This window comes from Ischnura elegans, chromosome 7, assembly GCF_921293095.1.
Source record: "Ischnura elegans chromosome 7, ioIscEleg1.1, whole genome shotgun sequence".
Classification (NCBI taxonomy): domain Eukaryota; kingdom Metazoa; phylum Arthropoda; class Insecta; order Odonata; family Coenagrionidae; genus Ischnura; species Ischnura elegans.
In genome coordinates, this window is record NC_060252.1 from 74,203,391 (window position 1) to 74,225,820 (window position 22,430).

General features: G+C 37.1%; 1 protein-coding gene across 8 annotated transcripts in view; it reads left to right on the forward strand.

The window, feature by feature from the left end:
• Positions 1 to 22,430, forward strand: part of LOC124162793 (homeodomain-interacting protein kinase 2) — a 57,131-nt gene that overhangs the window by 26,317 nt on the left and 8,384 nt on the right. For 5 of the 8 annotated variants that reach the window (XM_046539434.1, XM_046539437.1, XM_046539435.1 and 2 more), the window contains 6 exons: positions 4,731 to 4,991; positions 7,859 to 8,296; positions 11,739 to 11,929; positions 13,056 to 13,242; positions 14,465 to 14,671; positions 20,354 to 20,431. In XM_046539434.1, the coding sequence (XP_046395390.1) occupies positions 4,731 to 4,991; positions 7,859 to 8,296; positions 11,739 to 11,929; positions 13,056 to 13,242; positions 14,465 to 14,671; positions 20,354 to 20,431 (1,362 nt within the window). Of the gene's footprint in view, positions 1 to 4,730; positions 4,992 to 7,858; positions 8,297 to 11,738; positions 11,930 to 13,055; positions 13,243 to 14,464; positions 14,672 to 18,850; positions 18,946 to 20,353; positions 20,432 to 22,430 lie in introns of all 8 variants that reach the window. The other 3 variants (XR_006865679.1, XM_046539436.1, XM_046539438.1) reach the window with 3 other exon arrangements.

Below are 22,430 nucleotides of genomic sequence, written 5' to 3' on the forward strand. Positions count from 1 at the left end.
TTGAGTGATTAGCATAAGTCTTAATTTTGAAAAATATTCTATCTGGGGAAGTGGAACTTCTCAACAAGCATCTGTAGCATAACTACCTTACTAAATCAAGAAGAAATATGACTTACGCATTATCAAGATGCATATCCAAGGCCTTTATGAAAGCAAACATTCTGCTTGACAGGGTCATTGACAACCTAAAAATTAAAAGACTGTTTTATACAGTGAAACCTCTCTTAAACTCAAGGGACTGAAATTTTGCAGTTCCGTTTATCAAGAGTTTACTCCCCAGAGGTGATTTGGATGTTGCATCATCCTAGGGGCAGGAAAAATTAACCTTAAGTCAGCAATAATATTGGAATTGCTGAGTTCAGGCACAGATGTAAAAAACATTATTAACTCTTAGCACGGCTTTTGCACCATTATTAGTGTAGTAGATGGGATTTAATGTCCTCTTTAGGCTATTAAGTATTATTGTGCATAAAAAATTTTAGCGTGCAAATTCTATAAGATCAATGTTTTTTATTCTACTAATTTATTTAGCTGATAATTCTTTTATTTTGCCGTTATTTTGCTGAATCATCCTAAATAATCCATCACTGCTCTGTCGGCATAAATGCGAAAAGCAAAAGCCTGCATTGAGTGTGCCAAAACAAGCTGCTACTATGAGCATCGAGGGCCTATGCTGCCTATTGGCACGAAGAAATGAAAAAAACACGCTGAGCCTGTCAGATCCATTGAACCCGACGCATGGTTAAGGGAGTTCACATGTGTAATCTTCATTTTACCTTCGCATACCTCAAAACCATGGGAAAAATGCTACAGTCCGACCACCAAGAGTTGTCCGATGATAGACAGAAGGGTCTAGTTAGGGTAGGGGGTAGGACCAACTTTTCGTTTAAATCAAAAGTCTGATGAAGAAGGAGATGCCTTGGTAGTTCAAGTAATAGAGCATCTGGTATGAATTCAGGAGATCTGGTCGAGGCAAATGACTTTTACTGTGTAAAATTTTTGCACTTAACTTGCACTTGTGGATGACTCTGTAAAGGTGTGCCATTGTGGTTTGATCCCAGTTATTTCCTTGAATTATGAATTTTTTTTATTTTTTCTTGTTCAAAGCTATTCCATAATACAGTACACTCCCGATAAATCAGGCTAATGATGGGGAGAGACGGCACGAATAATCGGAAAACATGGATAATCCTAACTTTCTCTTAAATATCTTGTAATGTTCATAATTTATGTAAAACAAACAATATACAGTGAGTCCTCGTTCTACGTCACCCCGTTTAACGTCATTTCGCGATAACGTCACGAAAATTTTGAGACCGTCATTCGTTTATCGCACCTACGCTTCGCGATAATGTCAAGTCTTTTAAATTTCGCGCGAAAAAAAAGGCGAAGCGGCGGGCGTTGCAGGTTGTTCGTTTTGTGGGCGGTAGTACAGTCAGTCTAAGCAAAGTGTAAAACGGTGTGTTTATTCTTAATTGCGATTACGGTTTTGGCAAAAATTTCTGCAAAATGAATTCTTGCGTAGATGCGCAAGGTTTTACTTGACATAATGGTTTTCAGGAACCTTAAAAGTAATTTCAAGGCATTTTTCTGTGTAGAACTCGGAGTTTTTGTCGTCACTTTTTTCGCCGAGTTCACAATAATTTTGGTTCCTGTAACTGCGACGATGTTTCAGCGATAATGATGCCTTGGATGATCGCTCGCCCGGGCAACCACCATAGCGAAGCCGAAAAGAAATGCTGGAAGATACAAAAATGGAGAAGGATTTACGTCACTGCTGCTATTGTCGCCGACGAAGACAGGAACTTGTATTTATGCGATAGTTTGGCATTCCCACCTTAAAAAATGCCCCAGATATGATACGCTAACATTTTTTTCGCGTAGGAATTGTGAGGTCTAGGAGCCGATATTCACTTTTTACATTGTTTCTTATGGGATATTATCCTTCGATTAACGTCATTTCGTTTATCGTCACATTTTTCAGGAACGGTCAGTGACGTTAAACGAGGACTCACTGTATTATTATTTATACAGTTATACTATTATTTAAGAGTGCTTCCCGGACTCATTGAGAGAGCTTTCTTTGCCAGTTCGCGATCTTTTTAGCAGCGATAACATGGTTGTACTCGTATTATTAATAATGCTCCATGTAAGGCCTGGTTTCGAAAACCACACATTTGTGGCTGTGTGATCATGGATGCAGAAAAGTGGTTTGCACGAATGCTTCAAAACCACTGATCGACGTTAAAAACTACACTGTCAGGCACCACGCCACGTAGTCGCGTGTCGCACAAGTTGCCGGGTTGCAACTGCTGCGCGATGTGTATGCGTGATCAAGGACCGTGGTCGCGCACTACGAGGCTTGGAAAACAGGAATACGGTGCTCCCATGAATGCAGCTAGCGCATGATCACTTCCAATTTACAATGGGGATTCTAATGCAAATAAAAGCCCAGTTTATCCTAAAATTAATGCCGTAATTCCGATGATTTTTCATCCGATTTTTTTTTAAAAGATAGCGAAGAAAATTGAGCGAGCGTGAAAATCATGCACGGATAATCTGCAACCCGGATAAACCACAGCCGGATAATCAGGAGTCTGCTGTACTTGCAAACATAATAAATTTCCATGAATAGTGATAAAAATTTATGAATGCAGCAATTTCTTTGCAGGATTCATTCCTCTTCAAAATTTATGCTTTAATTTAACTCAGGGGCTGACTTATCCTTGGTTCTTGTTTCTTCCTTAAAAATTATATTGCATGCCCAATAATTTTATAGCCAATTCCATATAATTTGGCCAATTACCAGTGGTCTGTAATGTCAATTTTTTGCTTAAATTTACCCTCCTCAATTGTTTGCATAACTCGGAGCTAATAGGTTGGCCTGTTACAAGGGTGGCACTTAAACAAAATCCATTATGTTGTTTTTAAAATAACATGGATAACAGAGTAAAATAATCTCATTTTTGCAAAGAAAAAATTACACCACTTAAGGCCGTGAAATAACCCTATCTTTTGCATGTCTCGAAAAATCTGATAATTCGTTGCCATTGTCAGAGCCATGAAAAATGAATGATTTTACGGTGTGGAAAAATTGATTGATGTAGTTGTCAATAATGCATAATTTTGTGCTGAGAGCAACATAAATTCATCCTAATTTCAGTAGAATTAGTTTAAAAAAATATTTATTGCTGAATTTAACCCATCACAAGCCATAAAATAACCAAATCCATCACTATTTCCTGTTGAAATCCCTATTTACACTTATCGTTGAATTTGGCATGGATAAGCAACATCCGATTGAGATAAAATTTCATACGATCAAAAGGAAAAGTATGAGATGGGTGAGAGCTAGAGTTAATGCAAAAAAAAAAAACATTTTTGCCAAAATAAGGAACACCCTAGTATGTATATATCTTCCCCGTTGACCCTTTCACTCATCATTTTACAGTAGGTGTGCCTCCAGTTCCTTTAGCTTCCTGATAATTTTTACGATGGCTGTCCAAAAAGTAACAGACGTTTTGAAATTAAAATAAACAAAGTGAAAATAAGAGTTTTTATCCTATACATTTTGAAGTCAAACTCTCTGGCTATTTTTATCCATAACTGCCTTGCAAATGAAAGCATTTATCATGATGCGGTACAAGCTTTTCTGTACCCTTTCTGTAGAAATCTGCTGCCTGTGAGTTCAAACACTGGTTTAGGTACTATGGGAGAAAAAAGTATTCCAGCAAAGGTTGTGCTTCCACTATCGCTCCGCAGGATAGTGGGTTTCCTTTTCAGTGGATTGTTATTCTGTGGTCAGTGAGGGAAATTCAAACAAGGTGAACCATTTCCTTTCTTCGTCGTCCAAATACGCGACTGACCACCGAGTCTCCCACAACCCAGAGCATGACTCGTGATGAACTCTGTGGAATAGAGGTGCACTCAATGGCATCATGTGCGCACATTTGGGATGCTCCTCTGAATTTTCCTTTTCATATCTCAACGAAACTACAAAAATCACTACTATCAGCTTTCTCTTGAGGTAAACAAGACAGTCAACTAGCAGATTTGAGTCTTTCAAAACTTTCTTCCTGAGTTTTCCAAGATGCTTATTTTGTTTGGCACGTGTAAATTTTCTTAGTGATAATTCCTTCACTGTACACATCGTAAATCGGGCAATAAATTTCAATTGGTTTGTGATTTTTCACCGACAAAAACGTCATAGCTCACACTTGACAATTGGCGGGATTTTCAATTGCAGCACTCATTTTAACACTTGACTGAATCCAAGTACGATAGGCATGATGTGTAAGATACGTACCTGACGCCAAGGTAGCGGCCTTAGTCCCGCCCTCTGCCATGACGAAATGTGTGTTACTTTCTGGACAGTTCTCGTAGTTCACTTGAACTTAAGCTACCCGATTATCAGCTTTTTGTTCCTGGGAATCTGTGTTACTCTTGTCACCTTTTCTTCACCATCAATCCCTTAGATAATAAAGTCATGTCCACTCTGGAAGTCTGCTTAACTCTTAATATGTTTATTTGAATTTTTGATCTTACACCGTTATATCTTTAATAAAAATATTGTGTAAATATTTACTGTGAATATTTTGGTGATTGGAAATGATGAAATGGTTATTTCAGAACATTTCATTTCCATATGATTGTATTCTGGATTCAGTTCACGTTCAGCTCTATTTGTGGTTCTATTTTAACCCTCTCTATTGTCTACTTTTGGCATACAGTACTCAACCGGCATCCAGAGGGGCTTTGAAGCCGAGAAAAAATGTGATTTCTTGTGTGACTGTAGCTGACAGTGATGAGGAGCATAAAAGCCCAGTTAAACAAGACTTACATCTGCAGCTGCATTCCAGCCAATCTACGCAGGGCCAAACAAGCTCTGCTATTGTGCAAAGTCATCCATCAGCAACATCCCATTCGATTTTGAGTCAGACGTACGCTAACTCACAAGTAGTTCGTGAAATTAAACATGAGCCGCAGCCAAGGTAAGCTTGCATTTATATCATCTAATTAGCATGGCCTCATAGCATGTCACATTTGAGGTGGTAAAATTTCCTTCAAGTGACATCTAGTTGGGCATTTAGGTGAATTTTACGATGTTTTCGCCATGTAAAAATTTCATTCTAAGAGGTAGTCTTTCTATGACTTCTTTGTCTCTCTATCATGTAGAATTCAATGACTATTAGTGCTGATCAGTATTGGAGATTTATTAGTGGTAACCGTGGAAGTAGTATTTTTTTATGTTGGCATAACAGTGTGAAATGTGAAGGAAACATAGGATCTTAAGATTGCTATCTTATTTCATGTTGACGTATTAGCATGAAATCTTATTCCAACACTTAAGCTAATGCTGCTTTTGTTGCAATGGGAAGCTGGCTAACAATGATGCGTATTTATGTAATATACTGCGGTCCTTACACCTTCCGCCCAGAGATTTTATTTATTGATGTTTGCATTAAGTAGCCAGTGGCATATAAAAGAAGGAGGGGGCAGCCACACTTCCCCATTCCCTTAACCCTTACGATATGGTGGAGTTCTCTCCATAGCATGACTGCTGGACAGAGCCCCAAGAGGGTCTTCCATGCCTCTGTACTGAGCATTTTTGCAGGACTTCCGTTAAGAAGGGTCTTGCGGAAAGTAGCATGGAAGTCGTCAGAATCGGCCGATAAAATAAGAAAAAATAGGGAGAGGTTTTCGCGCCATAACTTCCGTTCAAATACTGCTATTTACAAACGGCTCACACGGCTCGAAAGAGGGAAGCTTGCTGAAGGCCATGCTTACGATCGGAAGACTCGGAAGTGGATATTAGTCACGTTCGGAGGCAGAGAAAAGCCCCCTGAAAGAAAAGTCCGACTGGCAGAGCTTTTCAATAGGGCACTTTCGCGTAGCAACTGATAGATGCCCGGAGGCTTTAAACTAAGGGTGTTGGCATTGAATTAATGTCAATGAACCTGTTTCATAATCTGAAAAGTCTTAATGGGACAGTCACATGCATTGACAGTACATGTGGGCTCACAGACAGGAGCGTGCCAAAGGTTGTGATAGTCAAAGATAAACAACAGCAAAATTAAATACATAATTCCAAAAGTTTTGTATAACATTGATAATGTCGAATTTGATAACATTGCTGTACATATACAAGTAAAAACGTCATTATGCCCGAGACCATGGGGCAGGTATTATTTGTTATTAAAAAGCATGAGATTGTACATTTGGTTGAAATGCTTTTTGGTGAGTTTTTCTGACCTAAAGCACCTCCTAAGTTTAAATTACAAAGGTAAATACATCATGAATTAAATTCTTGATAATTGTGATCCTATTTCCTGTTTTATTATTTAATTTTCACTTATACTTGTATATTTCTAAATTTCTTGAGTTTTTAACAATCTTACCTTATCCTTTAAATGTAGGGAAGGAATTAACACTTAGTTTAACTTAATTAATCGTTATTGTAAATAGTAGTTAGAGTAAACGCTTGCCATGAACATGTTGTCAGCCCCGATTTTGTAATTTTGTTTAAATTCTTTGGGCAACCATCTTATTATTTTCGAAAAAGGCTATTCGGACTTCCAGCTGGGTGGTCTCCGCAGGAGGATCGTTGTCATCGCTATGGTCGAAGTGTCTTGATTTTCCTCTCATTCACGCGCTCTCAGTCCTCTGATAATTACAAAATGTTCGATGCCGTTACTCGCGTACTAAACAATTCTTTTCCGCAATAAATATTTCTGCTTGAACTTCATTTTCTTTTAATTCCACAGATGGAAATGTCCAAACTTAAGGGTACAATTTTTAAATAGTTGATAGTCGGAGTTCGGGTGTACATACTGTATAACAATATAGTTGTATCGTACAGGAATGAGCGCAACCACATCCATCGCTAGAACCGCAAATTTTCACGTTGATTGCTGACTTGGGATTTATAAGCGATTTTTCTACAGAAATTAATGAAAATTCCTTCGAGGAATGACAAAAATGGGTCACTTTGTTATTTTTAGCACGTAAAACACTCGATAAAAATTCAATATTTTTTCTACCATGGGTTGTACGAGCGAATATCTACTTCTTCGCGCTCGCATTCGAAAATTAACGTAATCATTTGAAATAAGGTTATCACTTACGTAAGTACGGATTTACGTAAGTACGGATTTACGAAAGTACGGATTTACGTAAGTCGAGACATACGTAACTCGGGGGATGCCTGTACTAAGTTTTTTTCCATACCCCTTCCTGGCCATCATCAGATTGAATGCATATTATTTAATATGAATTGGACTTCCTTTGAGGGTAACATGTGAATTGCATCATTGTGCATTCTACAAAAAGTTTTGTAATTTTATTCAGGCATCTTATCAGTTCTTTCTGAATGCTCATGTTCAAAATTTAATACATTTAAAAGTTTTTAAAACAGCTAAATTTATTATGTATTCATCAATGCCCAACTGTTAACTTTCTACTTAATAGTATATCGGATAATTTAAAAGTGAGAATATTTTAGTGAGTTAAACGCCTACAAAGTATTATGTACATATATCATCGTTATATTTTTAGGATTTAATAAGGGTACAACCTGAGTTTTTTTTACTAGTTGGAAGATAATGGGATTTGTTGTTTGAAGCATGATAATGCAGAATGTGGTGCATGGTCTCTGTGGCATAATGCCTTAGATAACTGTTCAATCTTGGAATCTATCATCAATGGTGGAGTGCCCGTATTGATGACAGCAATTCTTGTCACATTGTGGCTCTAGTGCATATATGTGTAGCGCTCTAATCATAATATTTAATTCTGCTGCCATTTAATAACTTCCATTATGTTTGTGTGCTTGCCTGGTGTAACCCAACCAACCCCGCAGACAAAGTCCATACGAAAACTTTGGACCCAACCCTCCCAGCCCGTGCCTCTACTGCAGTGCTGGATATGTGCAGACATCAGCTGCTCCCCCAACTCCCACGGTGCAGATCACAACCTCCACCCTGTCGCAGAAGAAGCGCCTCCTTGCCAAGGCTCAGTCCGAGTGCTCTCGTGAATCAGGAGACACAACCACTAGCCGAACAGAACACCGAAGGGCTCCTAGGCACCAGCATCACCATCATGCGTCAACGGTGTTGTCATCAGGGCACTGCCATGAGGCAGCCATGCCTCCACCCCTGTCTATGCCCTCTCCGCCATCTCCCCCTTCGGCCCCCTCATCAAGCAACACGTATCCATCGCACCACCATCACCACCACATCGCAATGCACCCCTCAACCAGTCATCGCGTCAGCACGCAAGACCATCATGTGATCTACGGGTCTGTTGGCCTCTTGGATTTGTTAATTTTGGTGTAAACTTCTTCCACCCCTTTCCTTTCAATCAAGTCTAATATAGGGTTGTTATCAAGGAGCATTAGGGTTGTGAATAGGGAATTCAGGGCAAAGGGTGTGGGAGGTGTTGGAGAATCTTGTCCATTGCATCAAGGGAATTTATGTCGTGACGAGCGAGTCGAAACAGTCACCTGGCTGAGGCCTTGCATCTTAGGCACAGAAATAAAGGGTAAATTTGCTTTCGGAAATGGATAAATGTCATTGGGAACGATGCTAATAATTATTTTAGGAAAATGAAGAAGCTAGCGGTATTGCATTGCTTAGTGCTGTTTATACATAATCACCCAGTATTTGTTTTGTTTTCTTACCTGTAAAAACTTCTAGATGCAAATTCCTCTGCTCTGAGCTCAGCTTGCCATTTTTCTCTCGTTAAAAATTTGACCGCAGATAATCTGAACTACCTGTAAAAACTATGATATAATTATTTCCTGGGCAAACTGGAATCGCAAGCGAGCGCACAAAAATGTAGTTCAATGATAAAAAGATTAAAGGGGAAATGAGGTTTTTTGACCGGGAAAAGTCAAGGAATTTGAATAAAGGAACCTTATAACAACCCTCTAATAGGCCCTCACAAAAAGATGCAACCTTTCTCATTTTTTTCTGATGCGCCCTGATGTCTTAGCATTTGCTTTGGTGTACCTTTTTAGGCGTAAATTGAAAGCATTCCATTTCATCATAAGGATTTTATACAGTTAGAAGGTGATGTCATTTGTAATTGTATTAAGTAGGCAGAATGCCTTTTGATTAGAATACTCAATAATACCTTTATATGACATTGAAAAATTCCTGAAATTTCTTGCCCAATTAAAATTTTTGGCTTTAAATAATACAGTTACTTCATTTATACAGTTCCCTGCCAATTTTTATTACATCATTAAAGATATATTCACTCTCTGTTTGTACTGAGAAGGAGCTGTAGTTCCTTTTGAGTGTTAATAGGGCTGCTAGTAAAAGAAGGTGGATGAAAAATGCATTGTGGGTTTCTTTTGGTTTATAGGCTTTGCCTATAAGCTACCAACTAAGTTCCCTTGCAACAAGGTAGTCAAGGAAACTTATTACAAACCTTGCAAACTTGCTAGGCAGGTCTTTAAAAGTGATCTGAAAGTTAAATTATTGCCAGTTGATTTAATGTGCATGTGGTAACTAGTGGCATTTATTACTTATTGAGGTGCCATGCATTATACTCTTACCAACATTTACAATATTGAAAGGTTTGGGAAACATTGCATCTTTTTGTGATTAAGTTGTATCTGGTCTAACTTAATACACTGCATGCATTTGTGAATAAGTTGTTTTTAAATTACTGTTTTGTGTAGTGTAGTAGGGGTGTTTTTTTTTTCAAATTCTTTGCTATGTCTTTTTTGTGAAAAATTTCTGAACTTCTACTTCCTATCCTATCTTGTTTTTGTTTCTTGTGGCCTTTTTAATTATTCTAGTTGTTAACACAGCAGTGTCTTTTTCAGTCGTTAATGTTTGTCAATACTAATCAATCTTATCAGAAGCAACTCTCAAAACTAGAGATCAACATATTATGTGCAGTGAATCAAATAATCGTTCTATTTTAGTTTGAATATTTTTATGAGCTCTGTGGTGATGTTCCATTTTATAATTCATTTCTCATACATTTTTTGGGCCACAGTGCATGAATTGTACTACCGTGAAAGAAGTTGGTAATGTTGGAGTACACTTCATCGGTAAGACCAAGTCATGAGAAAAAGTCAAGATGATCTATATCTGGCCTATCGACTCCTGGCCTCTTCAAAATTTAATGCAAAATTTTTGACATGTTTTTTTGCTTGAAGGACAAAATTACAAATTATTCTCTGTAATGTTTATTCTCATCATCATCATCATTAGTCAACAATCCTAAGATTGGTTTGACGCAGCTCTCCATTTCTCTCTCCTATCCGCTAATCTTTTCATAGCTACATATTTCTTCTCTTTTACATCCTTTATCGTTTGTTCTAATTTGTTTTTTTGGCCGTGTAAATTTTATATACCTACGTTTTAATTGAAGTCATGGAAGAAAATTACAAAATTGTTGACTTAGTTGTTTTAGCTGTACATCGCTGTGGTTTTTTGGTCATTATTAAATTCATTTGTTCCAGTCAGTAGTTCTTTGCTTAGTTCATTGCTTAGGTCGTACTCTTGTTGTTCATAAACTTATTTCATTTGTAGTTGATCCCTAATGATTTTCGCCCTAGTCTCATGTGTGATGCGATACTTAAGTTGCTGTGATAAAATGCTGTTCTTCATTTTAATTTTGAGAGTGGTCATTAAAATGCACGGGATAATTAAATATTTCTGAATATTTACTTCAAAATATGCATTTTTTTGAAGTAGTGCTTAATTACCCTCAAGACCCCAAGAACTTTTTTTTTTGCTTTAACAAGTAAATATGTAGCTTCATTTGTGCATTTGAAGGGTCTCACTTTGGTCACAGACTTGAGTTGGGAGGACACATTCAGAACACTGCATTTCAAGTTTCTAACTTTGTCTCCTCCATCAGAAATTATTTCACTATTTATTATTATAATTATTATTATACCCTCGCCTATCCAAAGCAAACTTCCTGTTAAATCACTGAGAGAGTTCCTCTCGATGTCTTCTGGAATAAGGTAGTAGTGTCCTTCTAATCATTTGTTTTATTGTAGCCTAAGTCCCTGGTAAGAGGAACAGAAATATTTTGTGGCCGAGAGTGAGGTGTACAATGGCCTTAGATCATGTAAGCTGCAGCTTCATTGCTTAGATTAAACATAGGTATCATCAGAGGATCTGGTTCTGACCAGCCTAATGACATGTGTACAACCACTTAATTTTTGTTAGTTCGTCAGTGTGTGCTTCAGCTACTGCCAAGTTTTATGAGTTTTTGGTTAACATATTCACTGCAATTCCTACCAATTGGTGGGCTAAGGATCTCGCCAATGAGCAGTGCCCACAGATGGGTATTATCTGTCCCTTTAAATATATAAGACTCTCACATTTTGGTTACTGTGCTCTGTCCACAGTTGTGTCTTGAAAGTAAATAGGTTAAAGCTTGGAAGTGCAGGCTCAAAGGTCATCTCATGCCTGATAAACAACATGGGAATGGAACAAAATGGTTGGAATGAATGTTTAAAAAATTAATTTTATAAAATCATTTTCATCATTAAAAAAGGATTGATTATTAAAAAGGTTGATGATTTTTTTCTTAAGTAGCAGCCTTGTAAAAAAAATATATATATATTTATACACCATTGTTGTCGCAAGTGCAGGTTGATGTTGGGATGGAAGATTTAACCATAATAGTGAAATTTACTTTGGGTTGTATCTATTTGTGTATATTATCTAAGTTTGTGACATTCAATGTGTGTAATTTTGTTCCCTCAGGGATCAGATGGCTCCACCTCCACCTGCTGCACACGCAAGGGAAATCTCTGCACCACCGGCCGCTCATCGTGACATTGCGCCTGCACCTCCTTCCATCGTGGTGGCGGCTCACAAGCGAGAAATTACCCAGGATCATCTAGTTCCTGTGGCCCATCGGGAATTCCATGCTCAGTCATCAAGTATGCTTGCTGGTAATTACAGCTGAATTTCCTCTTTTTACTGTGGAAGTCTAATGAACACTTCTTGGTACGGAACTTGGTTGTCGGCCTTGGTGGCGGCGGGGATAATTCCTCACCTACCATACTGAAGGTCGTGGGTTCGGGTCCCGCATGGATAGGTTACCCCTTCCAGGATATGGGTGTGTCTGATTGTCTGTTGTTGATTGTTTAAACTCCCGATGTAAAGGCCTCATTGTGCTGTTTTCGGGGGTTATAGAGATAAATAAAAAAACTGCCCTTGAGGCCAGCCATATTTAGCATTTTTGCGAAGAAGGTAGGAGTATAGTATTAGATTTACTCAACTCGAGAGCTAATGCTTGTTTTTAAATACACATTTTATCATAAACAAATATTTTTTTGCCAGAACAAGAACTTGGTCCTTGTAGTCCAAAATAATTCTGTAGAGGGGAGTCACTAACGACTATGCAAAAGCACATAACGTGACGGGGCTACTACCGCTGGATGATACACATACTTTAACATGAGCAGACCATAGTCTGTTAATATTTACTGCTATCTAATGATGCTCGTCTGGGTAATGGGAGCAAACATTTTTATTGTTGTAAGTGGAACCCCAGACACTTGAAACTCAATTCATACTTTAAAAACATAATTATGTTTATTATATTCCATAAAAACTTATTTGTGAAAGTTTCAAATTTCCTCACTGAAGCATTTGAGTTGGTGCACTCTATGGATTATTGCAACTGAGATATGAAAAAGTCATCCTAATTGCCATAATTTGAATGCAATATTCAAATTAGTGCTCATTATTGAAGAGAAGGCAATAGACAACCAATTGGAAAAATTGCTAAAAAATTATTATAAATGGTTTATCTGTCTGTTTTAATTATCTTGTTGGGTTTTCTTCCCACAAGCATGGATAGTTAAAGCTCTACACTGTATGGACTATAATCGCATTTACGTTAAACTCCATTTAAACAGGCTTCCATGCTCCTGAATAACTGATAGTTTTTTGTGCCTTAATGGTAATTTTTATTATATTTTTCTGAAATGAATAGATTTCATGGATTTGATTAGATTGGGAAAACGTTTGGTAAGTGACTCCACTCAAACTGGGTGCTTTGCATTTGTCCAGGTCATAAAGACTACATTCAGCCTCCAGCGGCGCATTCAAACCGAGAGATTCCAGTGACAGTGAGGGAGGCGCAAGCTGTGCCGCCACCCCCTCAACAACACCTGCTCACCGCTCCCACATCTTCATCCTCCAAAACGTGGGCCTCTTCATCCTCCAATTCTCACTCCACACTTCACCAAAGCTACGGGTAAGTCTAAAGCCTCGTTACCGCACGTCGGATTTGGAATGATATACCAACTGATGTAAGAAATTGCATATCTGTCAAAACCTTTGAACTAAAATATTATGATTATTTACTATCTCGAAAATACATATAACAAGTTACTTTATTATCACTAGTTGCTCTTTTTTTCGAGGTTCTGTTCTGATTATTAGGGTTCATTTTTTTTGCTGTAGCTTTTTTTGTTTAGTTAAGAATATGTGACTTTGTGTTTGTATAAAATCCGGCTTGGAAAATTGCTCAATTTGCCGTTTTTACTTTATTTCGTGCATTTGCTTGATTGGTTATGTCATGAAATGGAATATCATTGTTATCATTTATATTGTATTTAATGTAATGTGTTAGCAAAATTTAATTTATTTATGTAATTTAATATTATTTTTGTTCCTAATTATTCTTGTTTGGAATTTTTTCTAAACAATAAATATTTTTCTATCTATCTATCTAAAGCCTCACTCATTACAATTTAGGGAGGTTGGTCTGTCATTTTCATGAATATTACAAAATACCTCTGTACAAAGTCCTCGGCACATGAGCAAGATGCGTTCCGAGAACTTGTTCACCAGCTGAATTTGTTCATAAGTTGAAAAACCAAAGCAAGGCATCGTAAAGTGTGGTTACAGCATAAGGTTAATTTATTAGGAATTATAGCCTCCATTCATGTGAAACCAGGAGATGTCAGTGTTACATTCATGTCAAATTATCAAACTTAACACTGGCATGTAGAGGGCCTGAGTTCATGGGTACAAAATTGTACTACAAATTACCTGCATCCATTAAAAATATAGATAGTTTTAACCTTTTTAAAAGGACAGTGAATGGTAACATTTCTTTTAAATCCATTTATTAACTCGAAATATTCTTACAACATGTTATGCTCTCTCCTAAATGTTCTAAGGCACCTTGTAAATGACCATCCTTGTCAAAACCAAAAAAAAGTGTGTTTTCCAAAATATGTTGGAAAAGTAGATAAGTGCATTTTTCATGAATATTACAAAATTTCCAGTATTTTGTAGTAATTATGTCATGTTAATTGGATACAATTATTTGGATTAACAATTTTTTTTCGCTAAATTTAACAGTCAAACCCATGATTTTGTGATTCCGTGTGCAATATAATTCTGTTCATCATTGTATCTTAGTAAAAGATAAGATTTAGATGCATGAAATGGCATATGATCTTTTCCAGGCGGCATGTGACTGCCCACCCCTCACCTCAACCAGCTGCGCACATCCCTGGCACTACAAGGCTCTCACCCAGGCATTCCTTAGCAGCTGCTGGCCAACCCCTCTACCATCAGCCTGAGCTCTACCGACACCCTACTGTCTATGTCACCAATACTCAGCAAGCCTACCTCCCCACTGGACATCAGGTCACCCCCTTTCCTCCTACTGGGTGAGTTACATGTGTTACTGACCGGAGCAACCTTGCCCTCTGCCTTAAATAATATAATATACAGTAGACTTTAGTTCTTTCGGCCCCAAGTAACAGGGGCAGTTTATTATTTGGGACATATCTCCTTGAAAGGATCGCAATTGTGGAATTACAGTGTGTTTTCTCCAGTTAATCTGGACAAAAATATGTTTAAATGGGCCATGCATCAATGGTATTTGTCAACACGTGTGTGATGATGCCTATGCAATTTTTGAATTACTCGAAATCGACGTTGTATATTCTTCTTCAGCATTGGACAAATCTTGCACATGTATCTTGGTAATCATCTCTCATACCACTGCTTAGCTATAGAAGCACAAAGCTTGGCAGGGGCAAAATAACTCAGCTTTCCATTTTCACTTACTTTTTTCACACTCATTTGTTTTGTCGGCAGGTTGGCATTTTTTGAATTTTCATGACATGGGACTTAGTCTACTCGTACGAAATTTTATCCTCCTTTGATCGCTTTTTCTTTTTCTGCGTGACAATACATCGTTTACTGCGGAACAGGTCATTTGAACCCTCACAGAGTTCCACTATTCCAAAATTTGACGTTTACCTTCAACTTAAATTAGTATGAAAGGAAATAAAACGCATCAGTCACTTAGAGGACAACCAACAGACGTGCAGTAGATATAGAAAAGGTTTTTTTAGTCTGGGAATCTGGTTGGTAGACTAGGCAGACAGTAGTAATGATTCCGTTTTAGCTGCTATGAACATTTTGATGATGATTCAGCCAAAGGCATAAATCTCAATGGAGGGTCAGAAGGTTACATTTTGGTGAATTTTTACTCCGTGACCAATGGTCTGATAATGAAGTGATTACATAACTATTATCCACTGCTCAATTGCATTAAACTCTCTATTTTCCTGTTTCCTATTACCCAGTTTAGGGATCATTTGGGCTATTTTTCTTCTCCCTGGACTGAAGAATTAGAAGAATATTATGAAGGCAACTATTAGGATATTCTATAAAAGTTTTATGCGCAATACAACCTCGATGTGTCGTTTTTCAAATCATTGGAAAAAATTATGCTTGCAGGAAACCCATATTGCAGGAAATGATTTCCAAGGAGCTCAAGCGAGATGAAAATGCTAGATGGGAATATAATGGGAACCTACTGTATAAACTCGTGTGAGAGATGCACCTTTTTTCCCAGCCGAAAATAGGGGTGTGTCTCTGACACGAATTTCTTATCTTCCCTCCCCTCCCAAAATCGCATGTCCAAAGGGGAACTGGATGGCCTTGGTTTTCAGCGAGAGTCAGTCATTTAAAACCCTAACTCAAAAACAAGCAGAAGAAATGGGAGTTTCTTCCTTGGTGACATATTTTTATTATGCTCCTGTTTGTGTTTCTTACTCGTAAGCATTGCACTGTTCTATTGCTACCTCAGAAAACATGGAAAAGATCGTGCAGGGTTTTTCTCTCAGGAGGGCGTGCTAAAATTACTCCTGCGAGGGGGCATCCCATGGGATTTACACTGCAAACAGTAATCATGTATCAAACTTGGAGAAATTCGTAGTTTTGAAGGACAGCAGCTGTTTAATAGTCAACATCTGTCTTGCTGAGTAATTTCCATTACGCAAAGGGCCTGTTTTTTCAAAAATCATCTTCTGACACTATTATAAGGATTATTGCAATTGAAAATTTTATTGGTGCTAAAACCTGCGGTTTAAAAAATTCAAATGAGTGTGTACATTGTTGAACTTAATGGCGGATAGAAGAAATTGGGAATACTTAAAAGTAATGAGCACTAAAGGAGAGGTAGAGGGGAAGGAGCTCTGTCTTTCAAGCAAGGAGGCTACAAGCAAAGGAGCAAGGGATGAACACATCCAATATTGCATGTGACATCATTGCCTTCAAAGCGAAGATGGGCAAGATATGTGATTTACACAGTTTGAGTTGCCTGAAGTTTCTAGTCTGTCTCATCTTGTTTGAATGTGCTCATGCTATGCTTGGTTCGTCGGAAGTTGTGCTGTTTGGATTTGACTATTAGTAGCCTTGTTGTTACTAGAAAGTTCTGTGACAAATAAGAGTTTAAGAAACTTATGTGTTGTCATAAATGCATCGCATTAGGTCTCATTCTTTTACCTCATGTGTATCGTACAATTGCTGAAAGCTATCAAGATTTCTTCGGGCTAAGTAGGTGACTCAATTAGCATTTGGCCTCCAGAAAATGGGAAAATTGAAGCTGGTAGATTGAAAAATGTCAGTTGGTGAGACAGGATAGGAATGAAACATGTTTCCATTGTTCATGTGAAACTTGATATTTTCCTTTGAAGCTAATGATATATGGTGTGTGTGGTCTTGGAAATGAAAAAACATCTGGGCCATGGGCTGTTGGAAGGCTGAGGGTGGTTTTATTAACTCTACGACTTGGTTATTATCATACGGCACTGAGATTCCCCCAATTGTTGTTTAATTTCTTGGGAAGATTCACACTACCTGAATATAGTCCCCCCTTTTTTTTTTCGAAAAATGCCCATGGTAAAAGTAAAGGGGGGACTATATTCAAACCCATTTTTTGAAATTTTTCCAGAAACTCAAGGCTCAAAATTAGGGGGGGGACTATATTCGGAGGAATACGGTATGTGCCTGTTGTATTTCGCCTTAAAATTTTCCATGGCTGAAATTCTGTTGCAGTATTCCTACGAGAGCTTTTAAAGAAAATTGTTCATGAGTAAGACAGGCATTACAGTGCACCGGTGTATGTGAAGAGAGGATCGGAACTCTTTCTACTCCCTCTTACAGGATGCTGCATGACGTCAATTGTCTTTCGCCTCCTCCAATTACTATACCATACTAATTGTCCAGGAAACTTCATGGAATTTCTCTTGTAAGCTCAAGAGTAATTAAATTCAATCAGAATACTTGTGGAATATCTAATATTTCATTTGACTTCTAGCATGTCAATGGTTTCTTCTGATGATCGAAGTTAACAAATGCCCATACAGCAACCAATTCTCCTTCCACCCAGTCAGCTTTTGTCATCTTTCCAATTTGTAGGATACGTTTAGGCTTCACTGTACAACAAACCTGAACATTTTTGAGTGCTCCTTTGAGGTTATTTCTTGCTTGTGCAGTGGTGCTTGCAGATACCCACAGATAGAAATGTATTTATTTCAAATATTCCTGTTGGTGACAAGCGCGAATACAATGCTTGGAGGAGAATGTACACTCACGTCATATTTTGCTTGGTGCAGCTGAAGGAGTGCCACCCGTGGAAAACTTGCTTTTTGAGAGTCCTCTGTACTATTTTTAGTACCCTTGGTACTCTAGCTAGCTCTGCGCAGTATACGTAAATCATTTTTTCCATTGATTGCTATTACATATGTATGTCATCATCGTACCTGCTTTGTTCCTTTACCTAAAATTCCTGCCATGTGTCCATGAATTCCAAGTTTCCCACTTCTCTGGGTGCTATCCTTCCCTAGCAATTCTAGTTAAATTTAAAGTAAGACTTTGATCAATGTACATGGTGGTGAGAGATAAATGAAAGTATTCAAAACATGCCGCCAACTTACCTGCTAACTAAATCGTGACATTTTTTTCAACCTTTCAAGCCACCCACTCAATAGATTTCCTAAGATCAAACAATTATATTCTTTATTATTTCTTGTAATTCACGGCCTAAATAAAGTACATGTCAAAGTTTGCAAAAAATGAAGTGCATGGAATATCTTGGAATTTATGGGCCTCATCACTAACTCTGATTGTAGTGATTTGACACAATACCCATATTTTGGTTCCTCCAACTGCATAAAATTAAGGTTTTACTGTATTTTCAATTAAATGGAAACTTTCTCTTAGATTTTCTTGCATAAAATCATGGACATGAATTTTAGGTCATCAAGCTATCTTATGAAGGATCTCAAAATACCGTTATCGTTGAATTGCGTTGTTGAGTCCATGTAAATGCCTTTGCCATGATCGTATAGTTAATGCAGGAAATCATGCTTTTGAAAATGCCAAAACCTGTTGAACTAGTCCCTGCCTCAGTGTCCCCTTGATAATCAGGATCGATATCATGAATTTGCTGGGCCCATTTATATACTTGGATTTTATGATAGCGTTTTTCGCAATGAAATCAATGTTCTTTTCCCTATCCATCATTGAAATGATAATGGGTTAATGTTCAGATACCATGAATGCAGAAACAATGGAATATGGGCCAAGGAGACTGTGAGGAAGGATGATGTATGGGAAAGACTACTCCAGGCAGGAACCAGATTCTGTGAGATTACTACAGTGTAGTCTTTCTCTGTTTTCTTCTTCTGGGGGTGATTTTTCATTATTTTCTGAAATTGTGATCCCAATATGATTCAGAATCACAGTGTGCTTAAATAAGAATAGGTCCTTCTATTGCGAAACCTCCACTGTTTTAAGGGTTGTAAGCTAGGATTTAAGGGGTCTGGCCTGAGAAGTTGTTGATGGATAATCCAATTGATGATTAATCATTCTACAAATTATCTTGTAATGGGTAAAGGGAGGATTCGATTTCCTTGAGTGCTGTGTGGGGTAAATCTGGGTGTAAGGGAATAAATGATTTCCTTACTGTGAAGACATGGGGATTTCTTTTCTGTTTATCCAAGAGTTATGAACGAAAGAGGCAGAATTTAATTTGATCAATAATTGGACTTAAGAAATTCTTTGCTGCTAATGAGTGGCATGACTATGAAGAAGGTAGTTCCTAAACAAAGAAAAAGTTATAACGAAAAGATAATCCTATGTGCCACATAGCTGGGTTTTCATGGAGGACCGAATTGGCCATTTCCTGATGTATTTAAATGAATAGGTTTGGTTTGTCTCTACAAGGACTTCACACACTAACTTTTAACTTGTTAAGGTAAAATCTCTTGTTAGGGTCAACAGTTGACTCATCTGATTGTTTGGTTAATCCACTCTTTCATATTTATGTATTTACGTTTTTTGATCTTATTTCTTCTCTCAAGGAATTAATTTTTACAATCATCCTTTCATCATGCCTTGCCTTGTAAATCACTGCTAATCAAATAGAAAAATTTACTTCTTAATTGAATGGTATAGAGGCAGTTGTTCAGATGAAAATGTTTGCTGCGTCTCATTTTTAATTATTGCGAGACAAGTCATGCATAATTCTTATCATAAGTATTTTTCTTCTAAATTGCACCATATTTTTTCTTTGAGTGATTGAATGATGCTTAGCAGCATGCTGTTTTATTTAATATATCCCTGAATATCAGCCTTTAAAATTTGTCTTTGGTTAATAATCGTAAAATACATTTAGAATGGTGATGATAGGTGTGGATGTTTATATTTTTATAGAGTTATAATTCTTTTATTGATTATTGCTAGATTATGAATAAGTGTGATTTGTGAATAATTGAAAGTAGGTGTGGATCTTGTGTGGTTTTTGAGTGTGTAAACTTCCTGTGATGAGCTTTCTTGGACCTTGAATGTGAAAATAAGGAGTGGCGATGTATCTTAACTATAGGCTCATGAAAGCATTCCATTTTGGGTATTTTCCTAATTCAGAGACTATGGAACTCTTGTATCCTCTCTTGGAATCAGAGCTATAATAAGGAAGATTGCAAGTGCTTCCAAACCTTTTACTTTGTGCTAGAATGATTCTCATTTTTTCCATAATGCTCAATTCTATTTAGGCACAAGATAGTTAGCACCGTGGGTAGTGCAGGCTTGCAGACCTTCTCTACAGGAGCCAAAATTGCCTTGATGCGACAGTGAGTGTTGATTCATTATTCAATAACTTTATTTGCCATCATTAATTTTAAATCACCAGGGAGTTGCAAGAGATTTTTCCCTTCCCAGGAGAGACGTTTATTTCTTAGGGTGGGATTTAATTGCCAGATTTCTTGACTGCAGTTGTTAAAGAGCTGATAGTCTTGATTTGTTAAATAATGCTTCAAAATTGCTATCAGGGATGCAGATTTGAAGTTAATGAGTATTTCGTTTGGCAATTACACAACAAATGCCCAATATTCTGAGAGTATTAAATCAATGAAACATCAGTGAAATTATGCTTGGTTGAGACTATGGTGATTTTCCCTGTCACAGGGCCTGCTATTTGGATGATAGATGGACTAATTTATTCTTGAAAGAATGAAAAAATACATTGTGTATGACATGAACAGTAAGACTTATGGAACTAAACCCATAATTTTATTCTTGTTCAGTGGATTACAGTACTGAAGAGCTTAGTTGTGATGATTTTGAAATGTGTACTCTATAGTTTGATACCAGAAATGAAATGCCCAGAATATCAATTTTGGAGGGAGGAGAGTGCAAAATACATGAAATAATTTTACGTGACAAATCCTACCCCTTTATTCTTCTCTGTTTATGTAAAATAGGTATTTGCTTATTTTTATCAGTCCTATGGTCATAATGAAGGGAAAAATCAATATTAATGAAAGGAAAGGGAAATTAAGGAAAGGAAAGGAGGGCTTTTAACTGTGGGTTTTGATTGGGAATCCTTATCTTGGATCTCAGTAAGTTTTTAGGTACTTGGTCAAAGAGGAAATCAATGAAACTTATTTGCTCAAACTAAAACACATGTTTCAATATTCAACTTTTTCCCAGATGTTATTGATAGTATAAGGGCTCGCCAAATGCAGATGTTAGTCATTTGAAAATGAAACCTGTTATTTTCATTTTGAAAATTTTTTAACTCAAGGCTTAAACTTAAAACTTAATAATGATGTCTCTGCTCTGAATTATTAATATTTTTTTTCAACTTGAAGTCAGAAAAATCATTCTTGTGGCTTGTAAACTGGTGTCGGATAAATTTTAAGTCTTATTAAGGGTTCATTTTTGCTATCTGATGGAAGGAGTGATGATATGGTGATACATTGAGGTTGAACTGTGCATATTTTTGTGAGAATATTATGCTATGTTTGGTGTTGGATGCGATTGAGTGCTGTATTGTGACAGGAATTTCATTTTACATACTTTGTAATAGGATTAAATGCTTCCTCGTAATTAGCGCTGTCTCCTCAGGTTCTTTGCTAGGTTTGTGGATCCATGTTGGCTAGCATTTAAACTCAACTTGTGGGTGATGTGCGAATTTTTTCAGGTATATGTTTGGGTATGTTAGTTTTTAAACGTACCCGAAGACATTTTTGTAATTATAAAGTTACTGACCATTTTCCATCATTATTTAACTTAATGCTCTTCAGAAAGATAGTAAATATCTATTGAAAGTGGTTTTGAAGTAAATTGTTGGCATTGGTGGAAAATTTGCATATTTTAATATACTAATATGTTAGAATTCCCCTAAATTAAGCCTGAAGCAAAAACCAACAGGTGCAGATACTGAAAAATACAGGCATCATATACATTCAACACCACTGAAAGCTTTGAGTCAACTAGTGGGTTTATATGATGGAGTTTTGAGAGAGAATTTATGGAGTTGATTTTAAAAATAGTCCAACATATGCCTTATCTCCCAAAGAAGGACCTAAAAATATTGCTTGCATGAGGTATTATGTTCACATCAAATACTTTGTATGTCTTGGTCTTGTTTCGTAGACTCCCAACCCACTCTTGAATAAGTATTTTTCTTTTGAGGAACCAGTTTTTCTTCTCTGATTTCGTGTATGAATCTTATGCTATCATAAAAAATGGTTATAGGAGTTCATATAGTATTTTATCTGTATTCTTTTACAAAATTTACTTCTCATGACATCACCTTATCTATTAATTAATAGTCGAGAGGTATAC